General features: G+C 43.4%; 1 protein-coding gene across 7 annotated transcripts in view; it reads left to right on the top strand.

The window, feature by feature from the left end:
- LOC119161825 (mediator of RNA polymerase II transcription subunit 7) overlaps window positions 1-23,327 on the top strand; it is a 110,288-nt gene that overhangs the window by 74,898 nt on the left and 12,063 nt on the right. For 5 of the 7 annotated variants that reach the window (XM_075880462.1, XM_075880463.1, XM_075880465.1 and 2 more), the window contains one exon: window positions 2,157-3,580. In XM_075880462.1, coding sequence (XP_075736577.1) covers window positions 2,157-2,725 — 569 coding nt within the window. In that variant the 3' untranslated portion in view covers window positions 2,726-3,580. Of the gene's footprint in view, window positions 1-2,156; window positions 7,775-23,327 lie in introns of those variants that run through there. The other 2 variants (XM_075880468.1, XM_075880467.1) reach the window with 2 other exon arrangements.

Below are 23,327 nucleotides of genomic sequence, written 5' to 3'. Positions count from 1 at the left end.
AAGTGAGAAGTCTATCTTGTTTTGTGTTAAAGGAACAATGGCAACTACAGTTGTTGAGGTTACATATTCTGAATGAAATTATTAAATCTGAAACAACGTTTTCTAAAGCTACATACTCAGTTACTATAATTAATTTAGATGCATTAGAAAGATGTAGCTCTTCCAGATATGTTAGTTGTGATCTTGTAGGATCTGATTAAAATGTGCTCACAATTCTTACTTCCGTGAAAACTGATCGGTGTGCAAGGTTCCATCTCGGGTAAGACAATACCAAAATTTTGCATAGGCTGCAGGTATCTAAAAGCAAGGTCGATAATTACCTGGTGCGCACTTGCCAGACGGTTATTAAAACAAGATTTCGCGGGTCACACAAAGTTGCACGCGCTCAATAGTAACTACCGCAAGCGCACCGCGCGTGCGATTTTATAGGCGCTCACGAAAACTGTCCCCCCCCTCCCCCCCCTGCGACTCCGCAGCGGCGGTTCGGGAACTAGACCTGTCACGCTGGTTTTGGAGCACGCGGCGGGCCGTACCCATACGCTCCTTCATCCAGCAGCCGTGGAAAGACTATAATGGCCATGGATCTGCTGTAGCTTTCCTCCAGTATGCTTATGTAGGGTTCTTCGACGCCCTGATTTTATAGTGCATGCATTGCTGCTGATGTCTCGACTGAGCCAAGCGCCCTCTCATAATCTATGAAAGCTATGTAAAGGGTTTAGTTCTATTCAGTGAATTTCTCTATCACCTGATTGATAGTATGAATATGGTCTATTGTTGAGTAGTCTGTACGAAATCTTGCTTGGTCCTTTGATTGATTGAACTATAATGTCATCTTAATTGTATTAGTGATTATTTTTGTTAATAGCGCTTGTTGAAAACCAATAGTAAGCTGATCGGCCTGTAAATTTTCTTGTCCTTGACATCCCCTTCCTTACAGATTAAGATGATGTTTGCAATCTTCCTAGATATTCGTAGCCCTCCTCTGTCAAGAGGCACTTCGTATACCGGGTGGCTAGTTTTTCTATTATAATCTCTCCACCCTTTTTTAATAGGTTTCATGTTACCTGATCTTCACCAGTGGTTTTGCCTCTTTGCATCCCTTCTAGGGCTTTTTTTATTTCCTTTGTCATTACTGGTGGGATGTCGATTTATCTGGTTTAATACTGCTTCATATGTTATCTTCCTGATTGCCTTGGCTGCTGTAGAACTGCTGTGCTACCTCAACTATGCTATCCATATTGGTAGTGCCTTGTTTTCCTTGTTCATTAATGCACACATCTGATTTTTGCCTATGCACAGTTTTGCGTTCACAGCTTTTGGGCTTCTCCCCCTCTTTAGCATGCTCGATTCTCTCCACTTATACCTTCTGACGTCGGCTATCTTACACCTATTGATTTATTTTGAAAGCTCCACCAGCTCTATTTTGTCGATTGCATTTGAGGCTTTAATGATTTGTCGTCTCTTAATAAGATCTTTCGTCTCCTGAGATAGTTTGCCAGTGTCCTGTCTAGTGACTGTACCTCTGACTTCCGTTGCACACTCTTTGATGATACTAGTAACATTATCATTTATTGTGTCAATGCTAACGTCGGTTATCTCGTTTAGTGCCTTGAATCTATTCTGAAGCAAAACTATGAATTCCGGTAGTAAATATGGTAATTATTCTTAATTATGTATTTTGAATTGATGTCCTATTTTTGGGTAAGTAGAATGAAATGTCTAGCTAGGAATACTGTGCAATTTGTTTCTGTGCAAAAAAAAGCAAAACAAAATGTTACTGTTGATATGGCTCACAGAGGGTGGCGTGTCAAACAACACGTTGAATGTGGTAGTGGCTTCTGCAAAATGATTATGTGGAACAGTAGATGGCAAAATTAAGTGACGTAAAAACTCGTTTGTTATGCAAGGAGTTCATTCATGCAAACCTCAATGTAGCTTTCCCTTTTTTAGCGACCAGTCAACACAGCTAGCACAAACATGCATACACAGGATTGTACAGAGCGCTTCGATAAATACAGAAAACTAATTGAACTGTGTAATACTTTTATCTCTTTCTTTTAAATATGAATGACCACTGATGTGTTTTCAGTGGTTATGTAACACACCCCTCCAAAAAATGTGTCAAGTAGTGTCTCTTATGCTGCCACCTTTCGCAGGCTATTCCATGTTTGGTGCTCCATTTCCTGGGGATGAGCCAGTCATCCACCCTTTGGAAAGCCCAGGGATACGGCGACTATACCCGCAAAACTATGAGCACAAGAAGGAGCTGAAGAAGCTGAATCATTCCCTGCTGGTCAATTTCCTTGACATGGTTGACATCTTGATCCGGTGTCCTGACATTTCCAAGCGGCTCGAGAAAAAAGAGGACATGAGCTTGCTTTTCATTCACATGCACCACCTGATCAATGAGTACAGGCCCCATCAAGCAAGGGAGACGCTGCGAGTGTTGCTCGACATGCAGAGGCAGCAGAGGTTAGACACAGCGCACAGATTCCAGAAATACTTGGACAAGGTTAGTGCCACTATGCGTTTTGTGTGGGGCAGCCTGAGCATGTGTTGCTTCGATAAATACACACACAAGTGGCATGCTTACTTTCTTGCAGGCCCCAAAGGCCCCCTTACTTGTTTAGACACCAAAGATGAACTAACATGGTGCGCTAATTGTGCAATGGCAGTCGTGTCTGCTAGGTGTTTCACTGGTGCGTGCCACAACAAATTTGGCTGAAAATTAAAACGCAAAACAAAGTCTCACACCTGAAAGATGTTATAAAACTGACAATGCTTGGACACCTTATGCTTGCAGTGTTATCAAATGTAGTGCACGAAGCATCAGCAAATTGTTTCATGCGGAACACCTCTAACCAATATTGCAATTGTAGAATGCTAAGAGAAAAAAAAGAAAGAATACAAAAAAATTTTCACAGTACCCTATAAGTGATCATCTAAATTATGTGCGATCAGCGATTCTGACAGCGCATTGTACATACCTTATTCAACTTTTATCGTGGCTGGTTGAAAGGATTGTGACTGGTCTACTTCATTGCTTTATCCTCTTCAGAGGTGGCTGTGTTTGTGAATTCAACTTGTTCGTGCTAGTTGTTAGTTTGTGGGCAAGAGAGAGCGTGATGCATTGCTCATTAGATAAATTAAAGATTCTGTATAGTCATTATGTATTTATGTTAATGTGGTGTGTATGACTGCAGCTGATCACTTCGGTCATTTGATGGGTCATGTGACATGCCACGTTCCAGGACTAATCTCAAAAGTATTACCATATTTAGTTGCATAATTTACACGTTCCTAACATTTTGCCAGCTTTTCTAAGAGAAAAAAAAATTTACTCGCATATTTTCTGCTCTGCGACTCGCCCGAGCCAACTAGCCGGCACGGGCACTAAGAGACTTTGGTCCTTTGGATTGGGGGTGCAAGAGTTCCGCTAATTGTGCCAATTTGATACAATTCCCATTGTTTTTGCCAAGATGTGCCAAAACCATGAAGTTCGCTGAAATTGTGCCATGCTGCGTGAAAATGCCCAGCCAGTCTCAAATCTTTTTTCAGGTGCGCTGATTTCGGCCAGGAATGCAGGCCACGTCGGCCATCTGCAGCTTGCGCCATCAGTCAAAGTGTGCAGACACGAAGTATAGGGCCTAGAATATACTTAAAATATTCTAGGCACCCGCTCTACGCTCGCAAAACTCAATAGACCAGATAAAGTTACAACTATGCGTGCCCATCGATCTGCTGACCGCAGCGGATACCTATCGGCGGAACGACGTAACTTGAGGACAAAGATGCGTTGCTGTAGCCACCAATGCTTTGCGGGAAATGTAAATTTCCTAGCCTGAAAACGCGGCTACTGTTGTTAAAAACTAAAGATAGACGCGTATGCCGCATTTTTCTTATGGGAATAAGCTCGATGTGCTGCGAACGCCGGCATTGCCAGTGACCACGTTGATTGCCTTAGCACTGGCATTTCTTGAAGTTGTGTCGTCCCTGCCATGGTCCTGGTGATAGATATTCGGTACCGCTGCCAGGCCAACTGCACGCTCTGTTGTTACTATACCTGGTAGAACACCCCTTGCAAGGGAGCCGAAGTGGTACCTAACCACACGGTGAAAAAAAAAAGTAGGAAGTGGGGTGGTAATGTAGCGGTTAGAAAATTTCTCAGCTTTGGGTTCTAATGCTGCTTGAGCCAGCTTTGCTGCAGTACACCGGTATTCTGCAGAAAAGCATGCTGAGATTTAGAAAGAACTATTAGCGCTAGTTACTCAGTTACTTTGCTCAGTTACTTATGCTGCGCAATTGTATGCCGCACAATTCTGAGTACCAGTATAATTACCGACGTCTAAATAAGCTACTGTAAATTATTTGATGCATGTATGACATTTCTGCTTTCCTAAAAGAACAAACTAAATTGTGCTCCAGTTTTTTTTTTTTTTTTTGCCTTCCCTATTCTTCAGTTTTATGAATCTCCCATATTTCAATGTTGCGAGCTTGGCAGAATGATATTTAAATTTGTAGAGTCTGTTTAATTATTTTACAGGTACAGCAAATGCTAATATGGACTTTATCATTGTTTGCTCAGCGGGGTGGTTCAAAATACTACTTTCAATGAAATAGCAGTGCTCGTTATCACACTGCACAATTTGGGTGATGTTGAATGGTTTTTACATATTTTTTTTCTAAACGTAAGCCTTCTTTTTTATACTGCTCCAAATAATGTATTTCATGATAAAAAATGCATGAGGGTTTTTTCCCCTGTAACCTGCTCCAAATTTGGAATTTAGTGCTCCAAAAGTAACACTTTTCTGCTCCAAAAATTGCTCCAAATGATATTTCGGCTGTTGCACCCATGTTGGATGATTTGGACGAGTGCGGCATACATATGCCTTACAGCAGGTGAGCGCAGTCAAACCGGCTGCGAGTGTGAAGTCCTTTCATCCGACGACTTCCCCCTACTGGGTCTCTAGAATACTATAGCCGAACACCTAAACCTGTTGACGAGCCACCAGAACTGTTTGAGCATTTACCTCCCTCTATTTCCCCATCTCTACCACCGTAAGAATGGATGCTTGTGTCACGGCGCGGACAACTTTCTGGATGAGAAGCATGTGAGGGCTTGTTGCCTGTTTGCGCCATTTGTTAGTCTCATTCTCCGTGTCCATGCTGCAATGCACGCTTGGTTGATTTTGGAAGTTTAGGTTTCGCCGTCTGTCCATCGTGTTTTTACTGTTCCCTTGTGATGGGCTACAATAATTATATATATGGCGAAATTTAAGGTCCCTGTTATAAAGTCTGCTGCCAAAGAAAACGGGAACCATGCCACCGCCCAGGACTTTAGCGTGAAGTTCGGCAACATGTGATGCAGTGCTGGAGAAAGCAGAAGAGTGCATGCTTGCTAATACAAGTTTTCTGCCATTAAAGAGGCCTTTTCAATTATTTGTGAACACTTAGGTCCTTCGGTATTTCTGTGTCAGGGGACCTATCATTGTCAAGAAGAGTTACGAGAAAATGGGACATTCGAACGAGCACGACGGAACTGAGGACTATGCGCTTTGGAAGGGCAGTGTCAGTGACAGTGGCTGCGACGATGATTCTCAATCAGACCTGTCGATCAGGGATTCTGACTAGAATGCGCATGACCGGATCAGAGTGTTGAATACATTCCGATTCTGTTGAATATTAAACCAGTACACATCGTTCGTGCTCCAACTTATTTTCTTTTTTTTTAATGTATATATAGTGAAACCTTCTTAACTTGAGCTTGGTGATTTCGAAATTCCGCGCAGTTTGAAGTATTACAGTAGTCCTGTATTTCGCAATGTAAGTTTGAGTGGATAATTTGAAGCGACTGTCAGCACCAGTCCGGTTAACTCGAAAACTTTAGGTGTAGTGTACCAATTCCTGATCCCAATTTCGCCCTGAAACCGCGGAAACGAGAGCCCTTAAGAGCCACCAGACATTGTACTTTACTGATAGTGCTGAGTGGTAGCTAGAGTACCCCAGCCTCAATATTTCCAGTACGAACAATAAAACAAAAAAAACCTCTCGTGATCAATTGAACTGTGCGCCCGTGGAAAACAATACGTGCTTCACTGCAATACAGCAGCGACGTGCGGGCAGCGTGTCGCATGCTTTTTGCAATGTCAGCCCATTCTTTCTGGGAATACAAAGAAATTAATAAAGGACAGCCTGGAAAAATTCACGATGTATATGAACCTCTGAGTGCTGGTTGCTCCAGCAACTTGTGCACTTGCACTGCTGGTGGAGTTCTTGCCTGCAAGGCCAACTTGAGAAACGGTTCGAAAGCTTCAGTGCTCATGTTTTCCAGCCAGGTCGTCGCGAATTTCGTCACTTTGTCTATTATTAAATTCTTTATTTTACTAGAAAGAATGGGCGAATCATGACGTACTGTTGCATCATGATGTACTGTTGCAGCGAGGAGCAAGCGACACGCTGCCTGCTTGTCACTGTATTTCAATGAAGACTTGCTATTTTTCGCAGGCGCCCATTTCAGTTGATCGCGACGTTTTTTTTTTCTTTTCTTTTTTTTTGCGATTGCAGCAGTGAGTTTCAGCATTCTGCCTTGTTTGTGGGAAAACTATGACCTTGTAATGTTGCAAAAAATAACCCTTGGAGCTGCACACTAGCCAGCACTGCAAATGACCAGCTCTGATTATACTTTGAATAATTTCAAGTTCCTTGCATCCCACTTCTTGTATGTTTTAGTTTATTCAAAAACCCGCTTTATTGACAGGTTTCTCACGGTTCCAGTGACTTCGAATTAACGATGTTTTACTGTACTGCACGGGTTAAGACTATTGCACTTTATTTCGTATGTGTTCGCGAAATCCCCGTGTAATTTGCGCACCTTCTTCTTGGAGCCCGAAGATCACTAAAAAATAGTGTGCAATTTACGCAAGTAAATATAATACTTTTTATTTCTCAGAATGAATGAAACCAAAAATTAAGTTTGCTCAGATTTCGAGCTAATGATATTTTTTTTTTCAAAATTGAACATGAATGATAGCACAGCAGTGAAATATTTACTTACATGCTAATTACAATTAAGTTCTGAAACTCGCACAAAATAACACATTGCTTTATTTTCTTTCTTGGAATGTGATATTCAGTGCTTTGGAATTAAGCTATCTGAATTTCATCCATTAGTAGATTGTGCATCATGATTCAAGCCTGAAGGGGTTGTTGTCCAAACATGCTGTTTATCTTTGAACTTCTAATCCTCTGCATGCACATGCCACAGTACTGTGAGAGAACTGTGGCGACAATGCGAATTCCTGCTACACGATAGCACTTGCTTATCCTACTGGAGGCACAGGTTCGATTCCTCATAAGAGCTATATGTTAGTGACTGTATTGGAGTCTCATGCCTCTACAAATGCTTAAATTGTTCATAAACTTAAAAGTCAATTATATGAGTGTATACCGCGGAATTCATTGTATCCACATGCCTCTTATGTCTGTTTTTGAGTTGTTTCATTGATATTGTTTAGTTGTGAATTATAACGAGAGTGACCTATAATTTTTTAAATGTGTTATGTAAACTTCTTATGCTATTTATGTTTGAATTTTGTGTTTACAATTTCAGGTTGCTTGAAACTAATGTATTGAATATATATATTGTTTAAGCTTGCACTGTCACGGACTGCGGAGGGACAAGGGCCTTTGTCAGGCTGTTCGCCTTTAGCCCTTTGCCCCTGCAGTGAGCTCTGTATCTGGCTTACTGTAAATAAAAATACTACTACTACTACTACTACTACTTACCGTATGTACATGTGTGACAACTGCACAATTGTATCTTTGTTATCTCACCTATATTTGACTAATTGGTTTAAAATTTGCTTCTGCTTTACAATTTGATGTGAAACTGTGCTCACCTCATTATTAACAGGCCGTTGTCAGAGCCAGCATTGTCACCACTAGATAGTGGGAGAGCCAAGCTTTCATGTAGGTTGGTGGCGTTGCTGTGCTTTTAGGGTAAAGGCAATAGAGTCACATTACATTCAAAAGTGTGAAGGAAAGAATGAAAATTTGAAGAGCCAGTTTTCTTAGTCACGGCATTAATTAAAACCAATGAACAATCTAGCCAATAAAAGTATGGGAGATGTTATTTAAACTAATTGTGATATAAACGAGAAGAAATGGAAGCGGACGAGAAGATGATTTGCTGCCCATAAGGACTGAACCTACAACCTTTGAATAACGTATCCGATGCTCTACCAATGGAGCTAGGACTGTGGTCATCCTTCTCCTGCTTGTTTTATTTGTTATACCTGTGCATTAAAACCTGAAAGTGTTAATCAGTGCCACTCATAGCCATGACGTTGAAAGTGGAACACCTTTCCTCACTGCTAATGTCATATAGCATGTGATCTTTTTACAAGCTGGCAGCTGACCTATACACGAGAGAATCTGTTATCTGTGATGCTTTTGTTTTTAATGCTAAGATGTTGCTTCTTAACTTCCAATATACAGTGACACCTGACTATAACTATGTTGCATATTACCGTAAAGTAAGTTCATTGTATCTGAAAATCACATTATAAAAATTTACTCCTAACACTATATTTATTGCAACACTATTCGCAGTTTACCTTGTTATAACCAATATTTTGTTATATTTGGCTTTGTTATATTGAGGTTTGAGCGTAATACCTCAATGCTCCTTGTTGAATGTATACTTTTATTTCGGCACACTCGGCTGATTTCAGTGTTAGCTTATGCACTTCCCGTGTGCCCAACTTTCTGCCAGGGGCCTGACCTATTGTCTCTTATTTTATTTGTTTATTGATGTGTCTACCATGTGGCACGTGGACACCCACGAGGAATGGCCAATAATGTGTGCATATTTAATTGCATATGACTGGTGGCCCAAGCTGTTTTGTGCAGTCAGCAAGACAGCAATAGTGAGCCCCAGAAAAGTGGATAGAAAAGGCACCTTACCAGATTGGCACATAGGCAACACTCACATCTTTTAGTGCCCAAGGAGGTAGGAATAGACATGTTCATAATACAGTGATACCACACCTGTGCCAATGTGCGCCACATCAAATTTACTGCGCAATCTTGATAATATAGATGAAAATTGCGCCAAACTAGGCCAAAGTCATATCTTGGATCGTCTATCAGTGGCAAAAGCCACGCCGGCACGTCAAAACGTGTGAACCTTGTTCTTGGGGCTACCAAAGTCACCATCACAAACCTAAAATTATTCCGAGGAATAAACAGCAGTCTTTTGTGCGACCTAATCCACAGTGCGGTGCAGACGCCTCCACAGTGCAGTGCGACCTAATCCATGTTCGGTGCAGACGCAACTTCTGCTGTGCAAGTCTGCTTAGCTGCGAGATGCTCTGTTTGCAGGAGCTCATGATGTCTAGTACAATTGGTAGTGTGAAACTGCAGCGACGATTCATCGGCGGATGCCGTTCATTCCAGGAACGCTGCTGATAGCTCATTTGAAGAGTTGCATGGTACGAAATTAAACAAATTTTCACTTATAACTGCATGCGTGCTGCCAGAATGTCTGTCACGTCTACTTCTGGACATCACGATCTAATTTTTCGTGCTTCACATCTACAGAAGAACACTTGAACGGTGGGAACGTGTTGACACTTTTCCTCTTATATACTGTATCCATGGATCGTCATACAGAAGAGCTTTTTCGTAATTCCTTTCACCAGCACATCCGCATTTGTAATCGCTGTTACAGTAAAAAAAAAAAGATATCCTGTCCTTTAGAACTCGAGATGGCAAGGGTGCAAATTCAAAAATATAGCGTGCTTTTTTAAACGTGCTCTCATTAATAAAAGCATGCCTCCTGATCGGAGCAGCTGCAATTCAATTTTAACCGCTTAAGTGCTCATTTGCTTCAAGAATTTTTTATCATAAAGTGTTTATTTTTTTATCGCTGGTTTCGATTTTCATTATACTGAAAAGCAGATAGTCGGTGTTGGAAAAAATGAACGGACTAAAGCTTATTTCTGAACAATACATAGGAAATCAGCTATCTACTGATAATATGATTGAAAACCTTATGAACATAAGAGTTACAGATGCCCCATCTTTCTTCACTTCTGTAGGTTAAGCACCCTTAGGGTATTTCACTCTGGAAGCTTCAGGACTGTGCGGGAAAATTTAAAGCACAGAACAACCCAAAGTGGCTTCACTGGCGGGCACTCACAATGTTTGCGTTTGAGCTGTCTTTATCATCACTGGAGGAGCTGCTCATTCACCTTCATGGCTGTCTTCACTTCTGGACACAAGATAAACATCTGTACTTGAATCATCATCACTCGAAGAAAACGACGAAAAAGAATAGCATGTTTTTTGTGTTCACGGGCCAGTTATGCATTGACTGCCGCCATCGCACGCCGTATTTTCATACAAAAAACTGCGCTGCTGCCGTAGAATAAAACGAAATCCTTGAGCGAATTCTACCATCTAGTGGGTGATGCACAATGTAACCCGCAAGTGCGCGCTTCTCAGCCTGAATGCTAGAGGGGAGTACCTATTCCACTAGGATGAGTTCTACTCGTCCAAAGCAGTTTGGTTGACAGTTTGGGCAGGACGAGCTCTGCTCGTCCAAAGCCATTAAGGGGTTAATATGCACAGCTATCAGTAGTGAGGCCATCGCTTGCGGCTCTAGTTGGTGTAACTTTGGTGTGAGAACCTTGTTACACGTCCACCTGTCACTTTTCAGGGTCAATAGCTGAAGATTAAAAAGAAAAATTGAACATCACGGCATTGCATTCATAGTTGCTTCATTTTGAAGGGAAAAGGGGAGAGGAGGCTACTTCACTTCAAGGGCGTCGTCGTTGGTGCGTGCTATTTAGAGGAATAGTGAGACTGCTCACCGACTTTCTGTGATACTGTCCTCTGCTTTGCGTTTAGATAACTGACAGCATGAAAACTGCTTCAGCAACTGGAGTGATCGTTGTTCTTTAGCCAGCATTCTTCTGAGTTACGTGACATCAGGTACAAAAGATACAATCTGTTATTTTCACTTAAGATCTTAGCAATGAGTGCGATACCAACAAATTGTTTTGTTATTCCAAATAATAATCATCATTCGCGAAGAGCGCTAGTGGCGGGGCTAGATGCACACGCGGTGTTCGATATCCGTACAGCCACTTTGATGACTAGAGACCCCCAAAACATTTCTTGCACGCCAAGGCATGTACAGATGGAATCAGACTTGTCTGTAGCGCCCAGCCGGCTATACACCAGCTGCCGTTTTCTTCAGAAATATATAAAGAGAGACGTCGTATGATATCAAACCTGGTCATACTGCGTGTAAGGTACTTTTGCTATAATGTAAGCATCAAGGGTGATTGATGCTAATGTGAAATAGAAGCCGCGGCCAACTACAGTGTCGACAGGCATGCACTGTCTACAGGCATAACAGGCACGCGGTTCGTGCTGTACAGCATGAAAACTCGTACGAATGGATTTCCAAAATAGGGCGATGATGGTGTCAAGGCTCAGCGCCTACCCCTATATGGCCGCTCATGAAAGCGAAGCACTTTTCGCACAGTCTGTTCACATTGAGAGTACAAGGTAGAAAGGTATTCCAGCTGTCTTTAATGCCTGCTGATATAGCACACGCGCCAGCGACCACACCCTTAAAGTAAAAGTTCAATGTAATGCCCTCCCCCTCCTCCCTACGTTACTAGTTCGTTCTTGCTCCTTGAAGACGGGGGACGCGTTCCTCTCTGCTTGAATAACAGTCGATGGCAGGCCTGGCACGCGGGGTGATGTTATTAAAAAACCGAGACAGATTGTCGGGGTGCTGACATCTCCTGTAAAATTGTTTGCGCCGTGTGGCGCACGTGTCTCGCCCCAAGGCCGCATATCGGGTGACGACCGCCGGGCGATAGGTGGCATTGTATTTGCGTTGAGCACCACTATCGTCACCATCATCATGGGGTAGCGCCGGCAGTGACCCCTGGTGGAAGCGAGCCTTGGTGGCGGGCGAGAGTTGCGAGAGTCTCTTGTGCGCGTGGCGGTTGCCGCGAGCGGTTGTCTCTAGCGTAGGTTTTCGGCACGTGGCACCGCGGGCCTGCAACGCCGGAGGCCCGCGTGGTAAGTCAAGTGTTGGCGATGCCGCATTGGGTGTGTTAGCGTGTTTGTTATGTTATTGTGTAACGACGTCCCAGCGCATTACCTACGATTGATGTAACGATTTGGCGGATGATATCGTCGTTATAAATTAGCTAAATAGATGTGTATTGTTATTTGGTTTGTACCAACTGTGTCCACTGTGTCCGTTCACTCTAACAGCGTGGTGCGGCGCTCGTTCGCCAATCGAGACCCCACAAGATGCAGTCATAGATAGCATGAAACCACTTAGTTTTGAAGGCATGTGCGCAGCCAGCGCATGCCAACTGACAACAGAACTACCATTTGCCACAACTGCCGTGCACAAAACCGTGGTCGCAGCGACCCGATAGTGATTTATGAGCTCCAAAGGCACGGGACTAACACCAGTGGTAGATTGAAGGCAGTAAAGACATAAAAAAGGCTAGAATTGTTTTGACGTTCCTGTCCAAAGAATCTAATAGACAGCAAAGCTTTGACCCCCGCTTTCGTGGCAGCCTGCTGCGCTGTGAGGTCCGTTCACGTGTATTCCAGGAAGACATATGTGAGTTGTTTTGACGGAAATAGATTTTGCTAGTTCTTTTGATGACTCGAAATTTCAGGAGTACTTGCACTCCCCCTTTGAGACTCTCACCTTAGTGGCAAATCCTACCCTTGTGTAAGGCCACTGGAAACCATTATTAGACCATAACGTCGATGTTTGTTTTTGGGATGTTTTTTTTGGTGCCTCCCCCCTCCCAAATGAGGAAACATGATTTAGTGCAATCCCCCCCTCCCCATTATGGAAATCTTCCGGATTTAGAATCCTTGAACTTGGCAGGTATGCTAAAGGAGCTTATTGCCTCACAAGTTCACCACCGCAAAAATGTTTATGAGCGAAGTTGGAATTGTCGCATGCTGCAGTTGCATTCTCAGTGTATTCACTAGAGTAGCTTATTGCCTTACTAATTCACTGCTGCAAAAATTTGTGGAATCTGTCTAGTACACAGAGTTATAAACATTTGTCACATGCTGCAATTGCATTATCAATGGATTAACTAAAGGAGCTTATTGCCTCATGAGTTCACCACCACAAAAATTTTTATAATCTATAGAGTAAGAGTAGAGTCATAAACATTTGTTGCACGCTGCAATGGCATTTTCTGTTCTCTTGTCCTAACGAAAAGACTGGAAAGTAAGCAGGGAGGGATGGCATGGGGAGAGAAAATACATCACGCGCTCCTCGTGACTTTGAGAAATTTTTCTAGTCTTTTTTTCTTTGAAGACGTGGCTTTTGAGTGTGATCACGTGCTCATGTGTGGACAAGTCGCAGCCTCCTGCAACGATCCCTGTAATGATTGAGTGTGCCATGCTATAATCAGCAAATGGCTAATGAAAACGGCTGTGACAAGAGGCTTTCGAGTTTCTTCCGCTATTTGTCGAGGAAAGAGAAAGATATTTTTAGCTGACTTTGAGAATTTGTGAATTTCAGGTCGTGAGCTGCGCTATAATATTTGGCTCGTGCCGCGCAGGGGTGTCTGTGCAAGCAGGAATTTGGTGCTAAGTGACACCACAGACCCGAGCTAACAGGGGGGGGGGTTGGCTTGCTTCCATGCCTCGATGTGCGTGGCTGAGCCATGTCCGGGGACAAGGGGCTCCGAGGGGTTGAGCCGATGTTGGGTGATTGGACCTTTGAGGGGAGGCAACACACGCCTTTGGCCCTGGCTTCACACAGATTCACCCTTGGGCTGACCCACCCAGGGGAAATCGGCAGTCGCCTTTTCCTATCCTCCTCTCTGATCTTTTTCTTTCTTGTCCTCTTTCTTATTGGTCCTATCTTCTAATCTCTTTTAATACTTGCCGTTTTCATAGGTGGCTTGAGTTAACTTTGCGCAACTAGCCAACCTTGGCCTATGTGCATTGTGTTATAGTAGTGGTGTACGGCTGGCGTCTGCATAGTTCTCATATCGTGAATCTTGTAGTGTCCCCTCGTTGGGCTCCGTGGTGGGTGGCTGCCATCGTTATTAAATCATATTCCATTGTCATGCATAGAGCTTTTCCCCTCCGGAATGATCGTGCCGCTTCAAAGAGCATACGCATCGAGGAACTCATCTTTTTCAGCCGACCCAAAGAAGTATTTCCCTATTATCATGTGTTGCACAGTGAGAAGTTCAACAAGACAGGACAGACAGAACAGTGTCCCCTTTAATTATATCGCAATCACTGACAGCCACGTTAGGTGGTGGCTATAAAGTTACGAAAATGGCTAGTGGCGACCGTTTTTTAGAAGTGCGTGCCAAAACTCAATTATACAAACTTCAAAACCTTGCATAATTCGGCGACATTCCCATCAGTGTTACACCCCATCGATCCATGAACTCTGCTCATGGAGTTCTTTCAGACACAGACCTCCTTGACCGAATGGAGGTTTAACTCCTCGAGGGCTGAGAAGAACAAAATGTGACTAGTGTTAGCGAATCATCAACCGAAGGGACACTCAAGAAATCCACACGAAACACTTGGTACTGACCTTTGTCACCAGTGAACTACCACAAACAATAGAAACTGGCTACACTGAGACACCGATCAGATGCTATATACCAAACCCTCGCCGATTTTACCAGTGTCAAAGGTTCGGCCATGGTTCCCAGAGCTGTCGTGGTCGACCTACTTGTGTAAAATGTGGTGCCCAAAGCCATGCCTCGGACGATCGTAACAAAATCCCACACGATGTAAACTGTGATGGAGACCACACGGCATATTCACGTTCTTGTCCACAGTGGAAAAAAGGAAAAGACATTATTACACTTAAGGTCCAAGAAACATCTCCTTCAAAGAAGCACACTGAAGATGTTCGGCTTTTTACAGCAGTACCTACGCTGATGTGGTGCATCAAGTGGCAGTGTCGCATAATCCTCCATCACCACCCAGGCCCATGCAAAGTGAGCCATTGGCTGTCGTGGCCGCCCCTGTGGTGGAAGCAGCAAACTTCGCTCTACCTATTAAGTCACAGACCCAGGCGACTCCGGGGTGGTTGGGTTTCCCGACCACATCTTGCCAGGTGAGGTCGCAAACACGCAACAGCAGCTCGCGCATGCCGCCGCGGGCGTCCAGAACCTCACACGAGGCAATGGACACACACGTTACCTCAGGTGCCGGAAGTGTGGCGTGGCTCCCTTGTGCGTGCTAAGAAAACCAAGAAACCAATAACAGGGCCTGATGACGGCCCTGCTACTCAAGCTACAACTTCTCACTTGAATAGTCACTTCATTCTCGTACACAAAGCACTACTTTCCATCTAATATGGAAACAAATTATTCAATGGAACGTCAGAGGACCTTTTACAAACCTCGACAATGTCCAAGAACTTCTTCATAAACACTTATTGAAAGTGCTGTGTGTACAGGAAAGATACTTAAAATCTAAACACACCAAATTTCTACACAGTTGCATTATTTCAGGCTACATCTCTGGATGATGCCATGGCATCATTCGGAGGTGTAGCTGTTATAGTTTAGCAAGGGATATCATGTTAACACTTGAAGCTCCAAACGTCACTTGAGGCAGTGGCTGTTCGAGTGGTGCTTCTAAATAAACTCGTCATCATTCGCTCTATGTACATACTTCCGCAATTCTAAGTGCACAAACATTAATTCCAGTTTTTTTATACATGAACTTTCAGACCCTATCTTGTTTTAGGAGACTTTAATGGGCATAGTAGTCTACGGGGAGACACTTATTGCGGCGTGCGAGGTTGCCTAATCAAACAGTTCCTTTTCTCTTCCGGCGCCTGTCTCTTGAATCGGAAAGAGCCTACATATTACAGCCTTGCTAACTCCTCCATAGACCTAAGCATTGCATCTCCATCACTTCTACCCCTACTTCAATGGAAAACCATAAATAATCCTTACGGCAGTGACCAATTCCCGGTAGCTTTGAGTACACCAACATCATATAAATGTCCTTCACAGGTACCCAAACGTTTCACCGAAAAAGCCGATTGGGAACAGTCTCAAAAAGATACTCTTATCCTGGACTTACTTGTGTGCGTTACGCATAGAGGGTGCTGTGGACTACTTCACAGCTTTTTTAACTGGCCTTGCCACGAAATGTATTTCACAAACAAGTGGACGATGTGTCCCTTGGTGGAATAACGAGTGTTGAAAAGCGCGTAAAACACAAAACAAGGCGCGGAGATTGCTTCGGGAATCACTGACGGCCAAGAATCTCACAAATTTGAAGAACATAAAGTCTCAGGGCAGGAGGACGTGTAGACAAATAAGGAGGGAAAATTGGAAAACATTTTTATGGGCATCACTTTATATACACATGAGGGTAAGGTCTGGTACAGGGTGAGTAAGGTGGAAAGAAAACAAGCACATTCGCTCCCTCTGGTGGACACACAAGGCGACAGCTTGGAAGACCAGGCAAACTACCCAGGAGCACACTTCGAGCAAGTTCCCGGCTCGTCGCACTATTCTCAAGAATTCCAACGGTATAAAACAAGAGGGGGGAAGCGGAAACTAGATACGAATTGTGCGAAATACGAGGCATACAGCCAACGTTTTTCCTTAGCTGAACTACAGGCATCTCTATACTGCTGCATTGATTCAACCCCTGCATCTGACCGTGTGGTTTATGAAATGTTGAAAAACCTATCTCATGAGACGCAAAAAACCTTACTTTCTCTCTACAATGACATCTGGTTTGCCGGTGACATTCCTTCCACTTGGAAAGAGGTTAATGTCATTCGCATTTTGAAGCAAGGCAAGGATCCATTCTCCGTTACGATTTACAGGCCCATCGCACTGACAAGCTGTCTATGCTGAACTTTTTAAAAAGATGATACATTGCCGAATCATACATTTCCTTGAAACTAACAGCCTATTTGACTCCTACCACTGCGGTTTCTGGGAAGGTAGATCCATCGTTGTCCATAGGATACGCATCGAGGCACAGATCCGACACTTTTGTCCACAAACAACTTTATTCTCGGTGTTCCTCGATATGAAAAACGTGTACGATACCACATGGCGCTTTAGTATTCTGCGAGACATCTCACACTCAGGTGTTTGAGGTAACATGCTGAACAGAATTCATAGTTATTTGTCCAATTGCACTTTACAAGTCCGAGTGGGGAATGTCTTGTCTCGGACATTTATTCAGGAGACTGAAGTGGTGCAAGTTGGTGTTCTAAGTTGCACACTTTTCATTATAAAAACGAATACCTCGCATTCCTGCATTCCACATAATACGTTCTTTTGCACATGCATCGACGACATGCAGATAGGTTACAAATCATGCCACCTCGCAATGTAGGAGCAGCAGGTTCAACTTGGCTTGAATAAGGTAACCAAGTAGGCAGGCAAGAATGGGTTCACTCTTAATCCACAAAAAAGCACATGCATTTTATCCACAAGAAACAAAAGTCTCCATCTTGATCTGGACATTTACCTGCATGGTCAGAGGCTACCAGTGAAATCTGAGCAGAAATTTTTAGGTACCATTTTAGACAAAAAACTAACATTAGTGCGTCACATTAAAAATCTTGAATATAAGTGCCTCAAAGCAATGAATCTACTCAAGGTCTTATCACATACAGCATGGGGCAGTGATAGAAAATGCCTGGTCAATCTTCATAAAAGCCATATATGCACATGTCTAGATTATGGGGCAATAATATATCAGTCTGCAGCACCAAGTGTCCTGCAAATGCTTGACCCTTTCCACCATTTGTGCATTTGCCTTTCTATGGGTGCTTCTCGCACCAGCCCCGTACAAAGCCTCTACGTCGAGTCAAATGAGGGGTCGTTTCATCTGCAGAGAACTTACATGTCCTTTGTATATTTCCTTAATGAGAATGCAGATAAGAAGCACCCCTCTTCACTACTAATGATTTGTTGAGCTTCATTCTGTCTCAAAACAGGCCTTCATTGAGACAGCCCTACTTAGTTCGCCTGAAGGGTCTAGCTGAGAAAACTTGTGTGTCACTTGAACACAGTTTAATGGCTCCACCATGGCAGTGGTAGACTGTAGATGGTGATGTGTCTTTCCTATAAGTTACAAAACATGCCCCATTGCCCATATCGGCACTTACTTCCTGGAAGTTCAACACAAATACACTTACTTCCTGTAAGTTCAACACAAATACACACATCCTGAGTTCCTTACAGACGCCTCTAAGTTAACTAATCTGTGTTCTACGCTTCTGCTGGCCCATCCTTTTTGGATGCTGGCCCTCTACATCCAGATAAAAGCATCTTCCATGCGGAAGCTTACGCAATACTTGTGGCCACATTGCACATCAAACAATTACAACCACGAAAAGCAGTTTTTTACATGGACTCCCTCAGTGTGGTAAATGCTCTGCAAAAAAAAAAAATGTCTCACTTTACTCACAATTATGCATACTGTACACACTTAAACAACATGTTGTAGTGTGCTGGGTGCCAGGGCACTGTGAGATTCAAGGCAGACCAGCGTGCCACGTCCGTCCTTGAAAGCGCTGCCACTACACCCATATCTATTCCAGACGTTTGACCTAAAACCCTCTCTCTAATAAGAGCTCAGGGATTATTGGCAGATCACGTGGGATAGACACACACAAACAAACTTCACATTATTAAGCCACACCTTGGTAATTGGTAGCCGGTATTGAAATCAAGTCGCACAGAGGTAAGACTAACAAGGCTCAGGATAGGACACTCATACATGACACACTCATACCTTTTGTCTGGTGTCGATCCACCTCTGTGTGACAGATGTGGTGAAGCACTAATAATGCTTTACATTTTAATCCAGTGTGAACAATTAGACACTCTAAGAAGACAACTTTTTTCATTAACCTGCCGACAACAGACACCACTTCACTCTGAGATGTTCGTTGGTAGGGAACCACTTTTCACTCATAAATCTGTGTTAGCTCTTTCATGAGATATCCGCATTTTTCATATAATATGCCCAGGCATCGCGCAGTGTGACCTCTCAAAAGAGGTTGTTGCTGCGGTGGCTACATTGAAAAGCACTTGCCTCGCAGCCCTTGTACATAAGGGCGCTGGTGAGGCACGTGTGTTAGTGTCGAATATCTTTGCAGTGCTTTTATTATCAGAAACTTTTACCACCCATTCTCACTACACATTTTACGTCACTGTCATGATTTTATAACTTCTATGTTTTACCCATCTTTGAGGGAGGAATTTTTGAGGCCCTTATACAGCCGCTCAACAAATTTATTGTTCACATCTCCTGTCCTATGACCTGGCTCTCTTTGGCCATCAAATGGCTCTTGCGCCTCAAAACACCACACATCAGCATCATTACTTCGCTTGTGTGTTCTCGAGAGCCTTTGCTACCGATTGGCAGCATTTTCTGACCATGCTCAAAAAATGTTGCAGAGCCCCTTTAACTCTTTCGTTACCACGCCTTTTCAAATTGATCATTGGTGGTCGACGGTTTAGATCATCGATTATGGCATGTTAAATTTTTCTCATGCACCCAGAAATTTCTAGTAGTTAGTCCAACTAATAAATTTTCAGAGTCAATTTGAATTTGCTCATTTTGGCAACATAGTGATTTCTGACAGACCTTTGTGCGAAATAATGTGTGTGTGTTATTGGAAAAATGCACTAGGCTGGCGAAATTGACAGAAGTGCGTGCCCTTCGTGATTATGCTACAATAACATCAAAGTTCTGTAATGAAAAGAATCTTTACTAGCCAAATATCATATTAAAGTGTTAGCTTTGCTAATTGGCAGTGTTGAGTTGTAATATTTGCCAGAAATTTATGCCAGCTTTTCAGGGTTCTCCCTAGATTATTTTGAAAGGTGTACGAGAAGGGGGGGGGGGGTTGCGGGGGGGGGGGGTGGTGTCATATGGGCATTAACTAAATAATAAGAACACAAAATGTTAAAGCGGGAGCAGAGGGGTGTTGTATGAGCATGAACCCAATAATGACAATGGAACAGCACATGTTCAAGTGCAACTACAAAATGTGAGTAGGCACTTTATTTCCACTTCTTTCAGACATGCTACACCTTCGGCCTCCAATTCTTGCTGTTCGCCCACATTTCAACAAGCCTGTCGTATGGGGAGGTTTCAAGGTTGGGTCCTTCGCATGCAATACAAATAAGGCAGTCCAGTGACTCTTTCAGGTGGTTTCTTAGTTGTGTCTTAATTAGCTTCAGAGCTGAAAAGTCTCTCTCACAGTCTACAGTGTGTGGTGGGAGCACAAACTAGAACCTGCTAAATAAGCCATGACAGGAAACAGCTCATTCACATCATGTGCCACAAAAAGCCAGAAGTCTATAGCTATGAGCTTTTGTAAACGCTCACATTCAAGCACAAAGTTGGCAAAAGCAATCCACTTTTTAACCATGACCTCAGTATATACAAATATATTTTTTAATTGCGACAAAGACTTACCTCTAAGGCCTACTATCTTTGAGATATGTTTGTTAAACGTGCGCTGTTAGGCAGGTGTTGTGTATGAAATGGAGTAGTGTCTTGTGGAATATGTTGTCATGTATCCAGCGGTTTTAACTGGGTGTGTCCTCAGTATATTGCGTGCCAAGAGTTGGTCACAGCCTTTCTAGTGCATAGACAAATTCAATTCCATTGCTACCAATCATTCCTTTGTAGCTGTTGCGGGCAAACACAGTAGAATAGCTGGCCAATATAGGGCGGTCCTGAAACCCGGCCTGGATATTTTTCATTAGCTTCTTGACAAATGCCCTTTTCATGCTATGGAGCCAGTGTTCATATTCCTCTGTAATAATTATGTGTATGTCCTGACTGACACAAAAATTTTTATCCTGTGTCTGAATGTTGCATTGAGTTTCCAATGTCTTTATGCATGATTTTATAAGTTCTTTTATCAGGTCTTCCTGCAGAGATAATGTCTGAATAGTTCCGGAAAGCCTGGAAACTTTGCATTTGTTGTGAACTTGAGCAGTCCTTCTGCCCTGATGTCACTGCATTCTGATAATGATGGCCAAGAGATTATTGCAGACAGCTGTGCTTGACCAACAACACTCTGCCACAGTGTGGCAGATTATTTGATTACTTTCCCACCACATTGCTCCGATTCTGGAATGTTCTGCACGGCACTTAGACCAGCTGTTCGAACTGAGCTGGATGCAAATAAGTTGTACAGTTGCTGCTAAAGTTCTTTAAATTTACTTATGTATGGAACTGATTTGGCTACCTAGTATGCTGCTAGGTAGAACTTGTGTGACGCCCCACCGTAATGGTTTAGTGGCTAAGATACTCAGCTGCTGACCCGCAGGTTACGGGATCGAATCCTGGCTGTGGCGGCTGCATTTTCGATGGAGGCAAAAATTCTGTAGGCCCGTATGATCAGATTCGGGTGCACGTTAAAGAATCCCAGGTGGTCGAAATTTCCAGAGCCCTCCACTACGGCGTCTCTCATAATTATATCGTGTCTTTGGGATGTTAAGCCCCATTCATTGTGTGCCGCACAGTGAACCCCTACAGCCTCAAAGCTCTGGGAAACTGTCAGAGCTTTTTACTTGTCAATCAATAACTTCACAGCTCCCCCTTTTTTTCCTGTCATAACAGGTGCACCGTCAGTTCCCCTTCTGCAAAGGGTTCTAAATAGTAGATCCTTCTTAGTAATAAAATCTTCAACGGTACAAGCAGTGTTGGTGGCATTGAGGGCTATTGCTCTTTAGTCTTGGTGTAGTTTGTGGTTGTCTAGTACACCGATCACTGTCAAGAATTTGATTCTTAATTCCACACCTAAAATGCACTGGCAGTGGATGACGAGCTGCTCCACAGTTGCGCAGTTTGTCGTGTCGTCGAGCATAAGAGGATAGTGCTCACTCTGACAAAGTTCGCATTGGATTCTATCTTGAACAACATCTGACAGACAGGTGACCGTCTCTTGAATTGATCTCTGGCTACAGTATGCAGCGTTCTTACTGGCTGTTATTTGAGCTTTGACATCAAGGCCAAGCAGAGACAGCAGACTGAGAAGTGGCTCGAAGTTCGTTGTGTGCAGTATCCTGTGTTTGCATAAGCAATACATTGATGCAAATGTTTGCCTCATGGCATTGCGGGAGACCGGCCACTGTACTTTTTCAAGCGGTCACATGGCAACCTTGCTGTTTGTCTCAAGCGTCGCAGCGTCGCGGTGCGACTGGCATGCATCATGTTTACGAACACTGTTCAGCCTAATCCTTTTGCGTGGTTCTTCATTCCATACAGACTTGTCTAAACGCCTCTTCTTGTATTTTATGAAGAGCTTGCAAAACATCCCACCTTTTCGTCGTAAAGAAGCCAGGGATAGTAGCTTACCCAAGATACGTTCAAGACTGCTGCCTGCTTGCTGACTTCGCAAGCATTTGGTTCATCACATGCTGCTTCAACGCTTGAGGTTAAACTGCTGCCACCATGCGTACTGAATTTAAGTCTCTGTGATGCAGGCGATGTTAGAGGCTCAACAGCGTTCACATCGGGTACTTCCGGCTGCGTGGTTTGTTGTTGCGGATCACTACTAAGCAATTCTTGTGTAGCTTTTCGAGAAAAAAAAACTGCTGAGGCGGCTGCATGAATTTTCTTCTTGCAGCCATTTCTCGCTCACTGAATGAACCAGTTGAACAGACTGAACGACTACGAATTCCACGAGGCTTCTGCAGGCATTTGTTAGCGCGCTCTGAGAACACACAGGAGAATTACTACTTCATTTGCTTGGATTGGATTGGATTTGATTTATAGGGTGGGAAGTTAAGTTGGCATGTTCAGTGGTGCCACACCACGAATGTTTTAAAAATGTACATACGACGAGCACCTAGGCATTGTACTAGTGATAATGTTCCATTAATAAAAAAATGCAGCTTCTTGAGAAAACAACAAATCTAGTTGAGGAAAAAATCAGCGACAATGTTGCGAATAGAGGCCCTCAACAATGACGAGAGAAGAGCTCGTGCGAGCAGTATGATGGTATTCATGCGCCGGTTACTGGTTTTCTGTGGTTATGCAGCCAAGCTAACGCCAAGCGAGCCAAGCCCAGCCAGGAAAGAGAAGGAAATCGTCCCTATTCATCGTATCACTACTATCATTGCGCGTTCTCAACTTATGTCATTTTGCGATGAGCGCATTCCTTGACAGTCACTTTTCTCTCCAGCCGCTGACGGCTCCATTCATGAAGCATTTCCTTTCGAGCCTGCATTATCTGTTCGCCGTTTCCGGAAGCCGGCTCCTCGCGCTCGTAG

This window comes from Rhipicephalus microplus, chromosome X, assembly GCF_043290135.1.
Source record: "Rhipicephalus microplus isolate Deutch F79 chromosome X, USDA_Rmic, whole genome shotgun sequence".
NCBI lineage: Eukaryota > Metazoa > Arthropoda > Arachnida > Ixodida > Ixodidae > Rhipicephalus > Rhipicephalus microplus.
The sequence above is the reverse complement of the archived record's forward strand: the minus strand, read 5'-3'. Positions and strand labels throughout refer to the sequence as shown.